The following is a 13,787-nucleotide window of genomic DNA, read 5'->3' as shown; positions in this document are numbered from 1 at the left end:
TTCGCATCATATCCCACATATGAGGCACAGAAAATGTTCTCGTCTCCCTACAGCTTATTTTCCAAAACTTTAAGTATCATATATTATTTCCTTCATTCAGTTCCTTCCATTATAACTCTGTCTCTGCTGAAAAACTGGCACTTCTTACAGGATAGTGGCTGAACCACAAAAAAAAAGGTGGGGATTGAGGAAACAAGACAAGGGACAATACTCAGTGTACTAATAAACCTTAAAAATGGGGTGGGTGAAGAGGAGACAAAGCTTCCAGGAGGAAATTGGGCAAGGACATGGTTTCTTGCTCACTCTAATTAATAGTATTCTTTATAATAGATTTGAAAAGAAAAGTGTCTTCATGGATTGTGCACAAACGCCATTTGCATTTTATCCTTTATATTAACTGAAGGATGCTTCTACAGATGTGTGCAGTGTATTTTAGTACTTTATGTCAGCTTTGATCTAAACTAGGCCAGACGGTTGGATATACAAGCAACATGCTAAGCACAAGATTCTGGAACAAATCACAGAAGAACAGATTTATATAATTAAGTATGAACAGGGTTCATGGCCAGTCCATCATACAAATCTTTTCTGATTACATTTGGGTTATAAGATATTAAACAGAAACTATTTAGACTCAAAAATATTAGTTTAAAGAAAGAAGAGATGATGCAGTTGCTGTCATGCGGTAGTTCACATGAGACAGATCAAGCGCAGGACTTTAAAGAGGTAACATTCCCATTTGCTTCTGCTGCAGCTGAGGAAATCCATCTTTTATCACAATTAGTATTAGAACACAGGGATGAGGTCTGAGCATGCTACACAAAGACACCCAAAACACTGTAGTAACCAGGACATCATAGTAAAAACAAACTGACAACTTGCTCTTCTATAACTATCTCAAAATTATATTTTTTCTTTAAAAAACAAAAAAGAACAATTAACAAATAAGCCACCAATGGTAAAATAACAAAATATTCCTGAAATTTTTGAATCCCCTCCCCCAAACATGTGCTGTCCGCAAATGGGATAGCAATGTGGGGAGGTCATATTTAATTAGCCCCATAGCAATGTGCCTAGTGAAACTTATTCTCATCCTGTAATAGGCTCTCTGACTTTCACCATGAAGTCCTCCAAGCATCAGAATCTTAGCTCTTTCATACTTTTGTTGATTTTCCTGGAGGGATTTTTATTTTATTTTTATTTTTTGAGGCACTTGTGATCTTTGTTCTCAATCCAGCTTTTAGATTGGTTTTAACAGATACTGAGTTATTATAATTAGGGATATCTCTGAAGTTTGCCATGTGTAGTCCTAAAAGTTGGGCACTCCTATTGGCAGTGGGAGGGAGAAGCATTCAAAACAGGATCCTCAAATATATAAGCATCCTTCTTCAAATAACTACAAGAAGATTCCAGGCTGGCACAGTTCATATCAAGCACGACCTTTTACCTTTGTCTTGTAAGCTGGTTTTGTACATACACACACCTCTCTCTTCCATTCAGGCAAACAAGAAGCATTATTAGGGTTCAATGGCACATTCCAGCCAAGCAAAAACACTCAAGGGGTGTGTGAAGAAGGTCTGGGAGCAAGTATGACCTCAGCAAAGTCCCAAGGGTCAGATAGACAGCATTTGCACCCCAGAATTGTGGTTCCCCACCACTAAGATAAGGCAAATTCAGGCAAACAAAGTAGCACCCTGGACAGCTCAAGATAATATCAGGACTAGTTAGAGCTGCTTCGAAATTGACATGACACAGAGCTCCACAAAACCCATAGCTGATTGTGAAGCTTTGGGTCAGGTGTTCACCAAAGCTTTGCCCACACAGTTTGATTTAATTGATTTCAAGGCTAGTAAGGAACATTGACAACAAGTTAGATTTTATTTATAAAGGATCCAACCAATTCTACCTATTTCAACTATGAGCTATTCCTATAGGCACATATTTCCTTCCTACTGCTTTTAATCTTAAAGGTAAAGGGACCCTTGACCATTAGGTCCAGTCATGTCCGACTCTGGGGTTGCGGCACTCATCTCGCGTTACTGGCCAAGGGAGCAAGCGTACAGCTTCCGGGTCATGTGGCGAGCATGCGCAGCGCACGGAAACGCCATTTACCTTCCCCCCGAGCGGTACCTATTTATCTACTTGCACTTTTGATGTGCTTTTTAACTGCTAGGTGGGCAGGAGCTGGGACCGAGCAACAGGAGCTCACCCCATCGCGGGGATTCTGCCAACCTTCTGATCAGCAAGCCCTAAGCTCTGTGGTTTAACCCACAGTGCCACCAGCATCCCTAGCATCTCCTAATTGGTTTTCATTTATGGCCAGGTTCAATAAAGTGCTTATTTATTTATTGGGGACTCCTAAACAATGTTACCAGGAATTCAAGGTAGTTGTGACACTGGAAGAACTGAACTGCAGAAATTAATCAGACATCTGTACAAGAGGGTAAGTTTGAATGATGTAATTCTTGTTGCAGAAGCAGGTTATTTCTTCTTCAAACCAAAGAAGATGGAATAGATGGAATAGAAAGGAATAGAAAGGAAGAAAGGCAAAAGCAGAAATCTATCAAGCACCAGCTAGCTTTATTATTGTGAAAGAATATATGTAAAACATCATTTAAAAAGTAGTTTAATACCATCATTATGCGGTACAGAAAAATCATATTTTGAGTAAATTATATTTTGTATAATACACTAATGTGTATTTTTTTAAAAAAAAGTTATATATACTTCTAGATACAAACACCATTTTCATTATATAACATATATAAAATACAAAATGAGAAGACTAAATATCAATATTTATTAGAAACTGATAAATACATGATTAAAACTAGGCATAAAGCACTCAAATTATATAAGTACGTGCCTATCTGGTTTCCAAGACTGATATATACTCCATATTTTGTAATGGTCATGTGGGAAGCATTATGAAAACAAAATATTCATACATTTTTCTGGTTTGCAAACATAATGAAAGCTGGGGGGGGGGACATTTTCAAGTTTGGTTTTAAGTTTTCCATGGCTTTTGGTCATTCAAGTTTTCTGAGAATGTAAACTTCAATAAAATAGGGAGTGTAATAGGATTCCCAAAGCTGAGGTGTTAACAAAAAGCATCAAGGACAACAAGACAATAGAATCCAAAAGCAATTACAAATTAATTAAAAGGTGAATATATTGCTGCTCACCCCTTCTGCTTTCTCCTCAGTGTTGGCCAGCATTTCCTGGAGGGCGCGCACGGACAAGGACTGTTCCAGCACAAAAGTGCAGATGGAGAGATCCGGAGGAACATTCTAGTTGAAAAAAACACGATGAAGACAGCATTCAGCGAAGCACTGATTATTATTTAGTTGTTGACAGAACACTCCTTACTTACAGGGCAATCCTAAGTGTGTTAACAGAAAAATAATTTCCTCTAAATTCAATGAGACTTACCCTCTAGAGTCTAGTAAATGTGTTTAGGATTGCAGCCTTAATTAACCCAAAGAGCCATCTGAAGAAAGGCAGGGGGAGCACGTGAAAACTAATTTACTCAAATAAGCTATTCTAGGAAATTCACATTAATTAAATGAATCTGGGTAAAGATGGGGTGGTGGCGCCCTTGCTAGTAGGAATGCATGTAGAAAAAAAAGAGTCCCTACCAAGTAGTAAAGAAACCAGCCACCGGAACTTTGCTATTCAAGAGAGTAACAGATTGTCCGTCACAGTCAGGATTATACTGTAACATTATTTTAGATAAAATTCTACTGGCAGGAGAAGCTGTGACTGCGTTTGACAGCAGAGTTGCAAAGTAAAATATAATGATTTTCAGTTTACAGCAGTGCTCCCACTATTATTTGATGTATAGCGCTCACTGGCTATGTTTGGATATACGTTATAGCATAGTTTATAATTACGGGAACAAGCTTTTGTGAGTCTCAGGTTTGCATGCTCTCTCTCCTCACCTCTTCACGCACAGCCATGAGGAGACTAGAAACAGACAGCCCCAGCTTATGAAGTGTGTCTGCCCCAGCTAACAAAGTGTCACGGCAAGTTAAACAGTCAAATGAGTTTGCCATCAGGGCAAGAAGTCCAGGATACACTGCTCTGCTCCTCCTTTCATTGATCTAAATAAAACCCAAGCTTCTAATAAAGTAACTCAATAAACTACAAAAACAGTTGCGCAGACAGAAAGTCAGAAGACACATGGGAGCTTTCCATTGTTTTACGCAATCTGTCACATGTACAACTATCTATCTGCCTGCCAGACAGAACTTGTGGTTGTGTCTTCAGTGCAATGAGCTCTTGGATCTCCACAAACAATTTCACTTCCTTGAAGCCAAGGTGGCTGACTTGGAAAACCTGAGAGAGGAAGAGAGGTTTGCGGATGAGCCCTTCAGGGATGTTATAGCTGTATCCCACGCACAGGATGACAGCTCCAATGTGCGTAAACAGGGTGCATTTCCTGCCTAGCATGATGGTTGTAGGTGTTGCCCCACATCTAGATAGCCTAGTAGATAGTGCTGGGGTGGGGTCAACAGTCACAGTGCACATTGACATTAATGACACAGGGTAATGTAGCTGTAGGTCCTGGGAGCAAAATGGCATCCACCTGAGTGAGAGGTCTCAAATAACCCAAGCGTGAAATTACAAAGGACAGTTGTATCACATGCCTAATGGTGATAAGTGAAGATTATCAACACAGGATAAAGATATCAAGAGTGAGAGTAGAGGAACTTAAGCAGGACAAAGGGAACAAATCTTCTGCGGCATAAAAATCACAGAGGAATAAAGTAGCAGTGAATTCATTCACATTCTCTCTCTCTCTCTCTCTCACACACACACACACACACCTATTTATATATATATCAATTTACAAGTCATATATAAGCATGCTAAATTACATTTTGTGGCTGACATGCATCTGACCATCAAATAGACACATGTATAATGTATTACTGTGATTGAACAGATTAGTGAAGGAAGCAACTCTTCTAGCCAATAAAATTGCTAACCTAACAACTGTCTGCACAATCTTCATTGTGTTATATTGCTAGCCTTGCCAATTTTTAAGATTCAAGTTAATTAGTGTAAGTGTGTGTGTACACCATAAAATCAAACCTCAAAAATTGCTGTGGCTTAATGTTCCACTACAGTATACAAAGCTAAGGACCAAGATTACCTAGAACCAAACATTCACATGCAAGATTCTAAAACCATAATCAGTATGCAATCAACTCAATACTTCTGCTGTAAAATTTATACACATTTTGCTTTTGGGAAGCATTTTGCTTTATTTAAATCTGGTTCAGAAAGGGATCTGGTATATTTCCTTCTGCTATATGGAACAGAGGGGGAAATTTCTACTGTCCATGCACTCACCATTCATTTGTCCATTTTCCAATACCCAGAGATGTGGAAATTTAGCTATCCTTTTGAAATCAAAACTAGGTGCTGTAATTTGCTTGTCACATAAGTGACAGCAACTCAGAATGGTTTTTATAATTTTTATTTTCCTTCCCAGTCTTTTTTCCCCTTTACTTAAAATGATTTGATATTTATTTTATAGAATCATCATATTATAGGATATGCAACATATTTATCTAACAGTTGCAGTTTTAAAGAAATAGAAAAATCAGCCTCCCCCTGAACACCAAATAATATTCACACTACTTTGCATAATAATGTATACATTATAAAGAAGCCAGCAACCATGACTGCATGACTTCACTGTTATCTGCTTATGCTGCTAAATGCATTTTCCTGACATACCCACACCTCTCTTTTCCTAACTGCAGCTCCTTGTTTTTTTGGACTTGTAGTTAGATTCACAATTTAGATTCATAAAGCTTTTAACAAATATAATTATCCGCTTTTGTGCTTTTACATTTTTCTATCACAGTATTCTTTTTATTGAAGGAACAATTAAAATAGTATCAACTATAAAATACCACTGGGAAATACCATTTATTTAGGACACACTCTTTTATCTCTGGGAGACGGGGATTTGAATAAACAGCCATTATTGTTCTTATAATTAATTTAATTTAGCTCCTTTCCTCCTACGTAAAGCATTTTCTTAACTACTGTATAGACAAACTGTTTCTAAATGTTTCACTGATTCTGTTTGCGATATTGAGTGCTTCACACTTGAAAAGGATCATTGCACCAAGTACGGAAGAAGCTTCAATCAGCTAAATGATAAACAGCCCAAATGAGCTATTATAGGCAATTGAGTAATCTGAAGTAGTTAAAGGAAGCTGCAATTGCATATATACACATACAACAGCCTGAAGGATATTATGGTCGTGTTTATCATCTAATGCAAAAATAGGCCAGCTCTGGTGGTAAGTCACTGGTATCTTTTATCTTGTTTTTGACACCACACAAAAACTTTAAAGAAAAACTCCCAAGGGGATCTAATGTTTAATGTATTTCATGCTGGGTTATGAAAACTTTATAGATCTTGACTGTAATGCTATTTTTATTCTGAATAGCTGCAGAAAAATTGTATTTGTATTATTTATTGTATTTGATCTTATATAATATCTTATCTCTTTTCCTCCAAGGAGCTCAAAGTAGCACTCATGGTTCTTTCTTTATTCCCCCTGGTAACCACCCAACAACCCTGTGGCACCAGTTAGACTGAGAGACAGTGGGAGGAATTCAATGTTGTGCTCTTCTGGTTGTTGCATCAGTGCAAGTATTTTGGCTTGCAGACAGAACAAGCCCTACCCCTCCCTTCTCTATGTTCCAGGGGTTCTCCGAGTCCCCCCTAAACCAATTTCTAGGGCATGGAAGGGTGTGGGACGAAGAGAGAGGGAAAGACCCACAGTTGAACCCAAGGTCACACAATGAGCTTCATGACAGAGTAATTTTAACCCTGTTCTTCCACATCAAAGAAGCATTTCAGTTCAACGCGTTGTAAACTCATACAAGGAAATCCGATTGGGAAAGACAGGACTCCCCAGCACCATCTGGTGTCACAGTGTTATATTGCATATACAACGCATATAAAACACTTTTTCTTTACCAATCTAGCCGAGTCCAAGGTCCAGATTCCATCAGTCGCCATGTGTGCCAGCTGCAGTTTACATGAACCAACCCAGATTAAAGCCCAAGATTTACTGTTCACCTGCCCCAGCTGCTTGCTCTTCAAGATTATTTCTCAAGTAGTGCAGTGACTATGAAACCACTGCAACTTGTGAAGCATGAATGACAGCAAGTCTCCATACAAGCAATGAAGCATTCCCTTCACAAAAACGTATTCTCATCATCTGCTTTTTCTTTGGATAAAACAGTCTTGCTTGTCTTGGGTTGATATCTATTCAGTTTTCTTCTCCTTGTCATTTCTTTTATAAAGTCCTAGCTCCTATCCTCATTGAGCTTGTCCTTTAGCTCCTGTAGTTTTTGCATCTCATTTACGTGATAAAGCAGTTTCCATGCACTCTTCTTCTTCACCATCATCTTCTCCATTTTTTCCCTACCCATCTTTTTTTTTAACTCCATTGTCACTGTTTCTTTTCACTTCCTTTTCTCTCAGTGAGACCCCATATACATGCTTTAAAAAGACTGCTCTTTCTTCAACGTTCCCTCCTTAAGCTTTCCCTTTCTACTGGGATACTCGCACCACTACGAGCTAAAGCCAGACATACTGGAAAGAGCTGTAAATTATCGGCAGAAAAAAACCATAATGTATCCACTTTACGTTGTACTTCTGAACTTAGAACTGGCTAGATCTGTCACCTGTTCTTTCCTATATTAATTTTTTACTAATTGCATCTTACAGTTTTCTAGATGCCTGAGATGCACCTGCTGTTCTTAAGTCTTTTTAAAAAACCAACTAAAGAAAAAGAAATGGTAATATGATTGCATGGACATCTTATTTATGGACCAACAATGAAGTACTGGGGAGGATACATTTGCTGTTTAATTAAAACTAATTTGTTAAATAATATTTTCTAAAACTATAGAATACTGAGGTTACCTATCCTTACATATTTTATTACTGGGAATTATTCAGTTACAAGTGAGCAGGACATGAAATCCTCAGAACCACTGCTATTATAATGAATCATTAATATTCCAGTTAATTTTTTATAACGATGAATAATACATTCAAAATGATGACTGACTGAAAGTAAAACATTAGTCTGCACCACAGTGGAGATAATAAATTTAATTAAGGTTGTGCTGAAGGAATCTGTAGGCAGGAAAAATAATAAAGGCCTCATATTCAATATTATTTTAGTATATTTCCTTTTCTCGCCAAAATTTAAAATGTTATCCGAAACAAAATAAATAATGAGCAACAGCCCACAGTTAACTACAGCTGCTTACATCCTTTTAACAAATTAAATTGTCAGAATTCACTGAATCTTTTATTTGCCTCAACTGATTCCTATAGTGCAGGGCTGTCCAACAGGTCAACAACTCTGGTCAATCCAATGGGTAGCTCACTGCCAATTTTTTTTTATAGTGGTTGTAGATCGCAGTCTCTTGGAAGTTGGACAGCTCTGCTATAGTGGAACCCAAAATATTTTAGGTACAAAATGTTTTTCTTCAAAAATCTTTGACTGGCAGACTCCCATTTGATAGCACTGATTATGAAGATAGCCATGTGAGGAAAGGTGATTTCTGAAAAGCCTCTGCTGTTTAGATCCTGGATCGATTTTCACCTATGACTGTCTCAAATGCATGGGGATAGGTACCCTGTTTTAGGGGCACTTGCTTCAAGTACAGCTTGTGAGGATTGGAGGGTGACGTCAGCACCAATGAGATTGACAATAGTCAGAAAAGGATTCTGCAGACAATTTAAAGACATACAGATCTCCATGATGCTTTGCTTCCTGTGCTCCACATGACATGGTGCAAGTATTTATTGTTCTCGTTGCTCTTATTTATTGCAAATTTCTATGCCGCCCTTCATCCGAGGATCACAGGGCAGGTTACAATATAAAAGTACCTGCAGTCTGCAGACCTACACACAGTAAAGCATCATGAATCCCACGAAACTTAGGAAGAATGATATTTGATCAGTACACTGTACCAACTGACTGGCAATGGCCGTCGTATTAGCTGTTAATATGCTATGAAACTTGAAGAGCACAAATATCACTTGGATAAGATGTTATTTATTTAACCTCACTCTCCACACTGAACTTGCACTAGAAAAGTTAAATTAGCATTCTCCCAAAAAAGGAAAGGCGGCAAATTAGTCTAATTCACACATTTTCTCCACATGTCCATTAATAAGGTAACAATACACAAGCTATCTGTAATACAAGGTGTGAAATCAGCATCACATGAGCAAACTTCCACCTACAGCCCCTCCATCCTCAAAATTAGCTATGGAGAGTCCACAGTAGATTCTGGAGAAGCAGGGAGGGGCTGTAGGGCAAAGGAGAAGAAGGTCACACAGCCTTCCTCAAAGGTTTCTGTATGATAAAAGTTGTTCAGAATTTAGCTTGTCATTATGTATATTAACATCAAGTTTATTTTTCTGGGTATAGAGTAATATGTTGTAAGTCATGTAAGAAAAACATAACGTGCTGGAACGCAACTCAACTCTGCCTGCTGTAACACTTACTCTGCATCACAGAGGACAATATTTCAACAAGAAGAAAAGCTCTGTTATGTCGGTAATGTTCAACACTGCATTAGAACAAGACAGTTTACGGTACCTTAGAATTTGAAGTGGATTCCAAGAAGCAGAGCCTGTTGCCAAATCCTTCTGCGGCAAGGCACAATTTCTGTTGTTCTTTGTGAACAGTAGCAGTGCACTGCAGAACCACTTCATCATCCTATTGAAGGACAGAGACACAAAAAAAAACATTGTTAAAACTCTTATGCTACAAAAACTTTGGGGTGCATTTCCAAATACATGCTGGTCAAGCGTGGACAGCAGAAATAAATGCCAGAGTAGTTTTTATTCATTTCATTGAGAGCATGACTGACTCAAAAGGAAAATCAGCAACAATGTAGCAAAGAATTGTCCATGCCAAAAACCAATTCCCGCAAACCAAAACAATAGGGAGCGATTATATTGGTAACTCTTTCCATCTCACAATTCTAAAGCAAGACCAGAGCCTCCACAGAAGCAGAAGTCTCTCAGCCGCACTCACCTCACAGAGTGTTTGTTGTGGGGAAAGGAAGGGAAAGGAGAATGTTAGTTGCTTTGAGACTCCTTCGGGTAGTGATAAAGCGGGATATCAAATCCAAGTCATGGCAACTGGAATGTTCACCCAGAGCATCCAGAATTCCTTTAAATCTCCAAGGGGAGACCAGTTCAATGGGTCCCTTGGAGGTTTTTAAGCACAGGCTGGATGGCCATTTGTCATGTATGATCTAGTTGAGATTCTTGCATTGCAGGGGGTTGGACTAGATGATCCTCGGGATCCCTTCCAACTCTACAATTCTATGATTCTATTACCTAATTTGGAAATGGCTGTTCCCACAGCACTTGTTTTACTAATCTGTTTATAGATAGTTGGCGCTGTGCAAAAGGCTCTATCTGGGAGCACTTACATACTATGGCTTAACTGATCATAGGGAATAAAGTTTAATTAATTTAAATATATTGAGACAAATGGAAAACTAAATTCGGAACACAGAGGATATCAGAGGGTTTAGATTTGTAATACAGATTAAAACCTTTATGTATATAGCAGCCCTGAGCTTGTCAAACATAAAGACATGTGGCTAAGGCATAAAACCATTACTATCATTTTGATCAAGAACAAGGTTACACAACAACACAGAGATGCTACAGGCTATGTGCATCAACATTGCACAAAGTCTCCAAGTCTTGACATTAATCTCAGCTTTGCTGTCCTGGTTCCGGAGTTGCCAGATTGAAATGAAGCACTGAGAGAATATTAATGCGCTCAACACTGACAGCGTGGTATCAAAACCGTCTTTTGCATAGTCAGCAGAGCGCTTCTACTTCAATCATGCAACTGAGTTAAAACTGACTGTGCATTTATCTGCAATCATAACTGTAACCCTCAATTTTATAAGTGACTTCCATGAATCCACGGTCTTTAGCAATACTTGAAAAGTGGATGGAAAGGTTTGTGGATGTGCCTCATATTATTGCTGTTTCTCACTTACCATCTTAAATTCTCTATTGTACCAAGTCACTATGAAACAATGTAAAATTGCTTTTAGCTGACAGTGGCATTAAGTATGTGCTCTTGATTGATTCCTAATAAAATATGTTCATGCAACTGATCATATTTCTATTAGGGATGACTCATACTGATATTGTTGATGATGTGTTTTTGAAGTTATAAGACCCGGTCCCCCCCCCCCCAAAAAAAGTTGAGCTGTCAGATATGAACAGTAATTGCAGTATCTGCTTGAGCTATTGCTTAACAAGAGCAAGCCTGGTGATTCTGAGTGGGGTTGCTCAGACTCAGATTCACTCTGAAGCTGGTTTAGCAACACACACACACACACACACACACACAAGCTGTCAAAACCACATCTACCTAAGAGGGTGCTAGAAAGACCCTTACCATATGCTTTATCCCTGCTGTTCATCTATAGTATCTGAAGGTTAACATGAAACATCCTTAGTGACATGTGTCCTCCAGATGTTACTAGATACAGTTCCCATCAACCCCAGGAAGCACAGCCAATGATTAGGAATGATAGTCACACTAGAAGTTGCAATAGATGGAGAACAATCCATAAAAGAACATTCTAATGCAGGACAATACTGGCCATAAACCAAAATACTACCCACGACTAAAATAAGCACTTCATGGTGTTAGGCAAGACACAACATTGTTCCCTCAGCCTCAGGTCACCAAATATAACACAGAGATTATGCTGAACTACTTTACTGAGCCGTTGTAAAGATTACATATTAATGTGGCTTCATCTGAACACTCCAAACCCTGCTGCAGAACAGGCAACATTTGCTGCTCTCAACAACTGCAAACTCATTGGTGGCTTGTGTCACCCAGTGCAGGAAGAGGTTGCAGACTAACTACAGAGTGGTCATCCACTCGGAGGGCAAGGTTACTCAACTGAGCAGGTCCATCAGAGAGTTGTCATATCCAACCAAGAGCCTTTTGCACAGGTAGGATGACTTAACTTTGTTTCCAAGAAGCCTTTTTTGGCAGAGCCCAAAGCAACCTCCAATGTCTGTTACAGGTAGGTAGCCGTGTTGGTCTGCCATAGTCAAAACAAACAAACAAAAATCCTTCCAGTAGCACCTTAGAGACCAACTAAGTTTGTTCTTGGTATGAGCTTTCGTGTGCATGCACACTTCTTCAGATAGTCCAATGTCTGTGTTGCTGGGAAGTGGGAGGCTAGGCAGTTGGAGGAAGTTCTGTAGCAGAGGTGATATGCAGCAAAAATATAATTCTGCATCTCAAAACCCGTACAATAAGCCATATTACATCTTTTAGACTCTGTCCAATGCATTATCCGACTTCATGTTAAAGAGCTCTGTACCATCAAACAGAAGATCTTTAGCTTCCTGAATCAGTCTAGATAACCACAGTCATGGCATGCTGGCACAGGGCTAATAAACATACCCTTACTTCAGAATTATACTGTAAACCACTCTGTGATCTTCGGATGAAGGGCATTATATAAATTTAATAAACAGCAATAACAACTGCAAACATCCACGTGCCCAGATTAGTGGATTTGGTGCTTGGCCATGTGAGCCATCTCCTGCTAGAATATTTAAACAGGTTCTCTTTCATCACCCAGAAGATGTTCAAAAAAGGAACAAGCCATTTCCCACGAGGAATGCTGGAAATAAGACATACAGGTCTGGTACCTTTGTAGCACTGTAGAGAGACAATGCTATTTTAAAAACATATGGTCCATACAATCCAACCCTCACAATCTGTAGCTGCAGTGTGGACATTTTGATGGACTCGGTTGGTTAAGAGTGTAGTGCAGATAATGCCAATTACAGGTCATTGTTTGTGTGGAGTGAAGCAAACTATGAGCTCAGATTCAGATGGCACTCTCTGTCAATCCATGGCTTAGCTCAGAGCAGCACTGCAGCAGCAGGGCCAGAGAAGGAATGAAGCACCTACAGCCTCCTCTCTGGGAACTCAAATGCTCATACATTCATGCTAAGTCATCGTTTGGTTTAGCATTACATTCAAACCAGGTCACTGCAGTATGGCTAATAACATTATAGAGTGATTTGTTTATGCACACATAAATTACTTGGAGCATTAGGGTTATCACTACTGCAGATAATTCCGCCTGACCTGGCCACCTTCACTGGTGCTACAGTGAAGTATTTGGAGAATGCGATTTTAAAAGTGCAAAAGTTGCTTTGAATTAAAAGAAATACTGTACAAATCTTCCAAGAATCTGGGTTGGTGTGTTATCTGCTTTCCTGGAAGAAACAATGTGGCTTTCATAAATGACATGGAATGGAAAACGGTCCAACATATTGAAACAATAGGGAGTCTTTCAAAATACATTACAGTACTATAAATTTAACTGGCACTCATTTATAATCCACACGATTACGTACAGGCTTAAATTCAAATTCTAATCATGTACGGGCAGAAAATTTGCCATCTATTTTTATAACACTTCAAAGGAAAATACTGCAGTGTATCATATATATTCTACTCAGCTGCATCTACTAGTTTCAAAACTGTCATGTTTGAACATGTAACTCAAAACTTGTGTATTGTCATGAGTGCCATGGAGGTGTCGTGGAGGGGGGAGTGTGACCCTAAGGTGTAGGAGGAGCTTGGGGAGTTAGAAGGGTCCCAGTGGTATGTGGGCAATGGATTCCAAACCCCAATAAATGCTGGATCCTG

General features: G+C 39.0%; 1 protein-coding gene across 1 annotated transcript in view; it reads right to left on the bottom strand.

Moving 5' to 3' along the window:
* RYR2 (ryanodine receptor 2) overlaps positions 1-13,787 on the bottom strand; it is a 238,954-nt gene that overhangs the window by 188,468 nt on the left and 36,699 nt on the right. Inside the window, 2 exon segments of the mRNA XM_033145434.1 lie at positions 3,186-3,290; positions 9,660-9,779. Coding sequence (XP_033001325.1) covers positions 3,186-3,290; positions 9,660-9,779 — 225 coding nt within the window.

Source organism: Lacerta agilis, chromosome 3, assembly GCF_009819535.1.
Source record: "Lacerta agilis isolate rLacAgi1 chromosome 3, rLacAgi1.pri, whole genome shotgun sequence".
Lineage (NCBI taxonomy): Eukaryota > Metazoa > Chordata > Lepidosauria > Squamata > Lacertidae > Lacerta > Lacerta agilis.
This window is presented reverse-complemented; position numbering and strand designations above follow the sequence as displayed.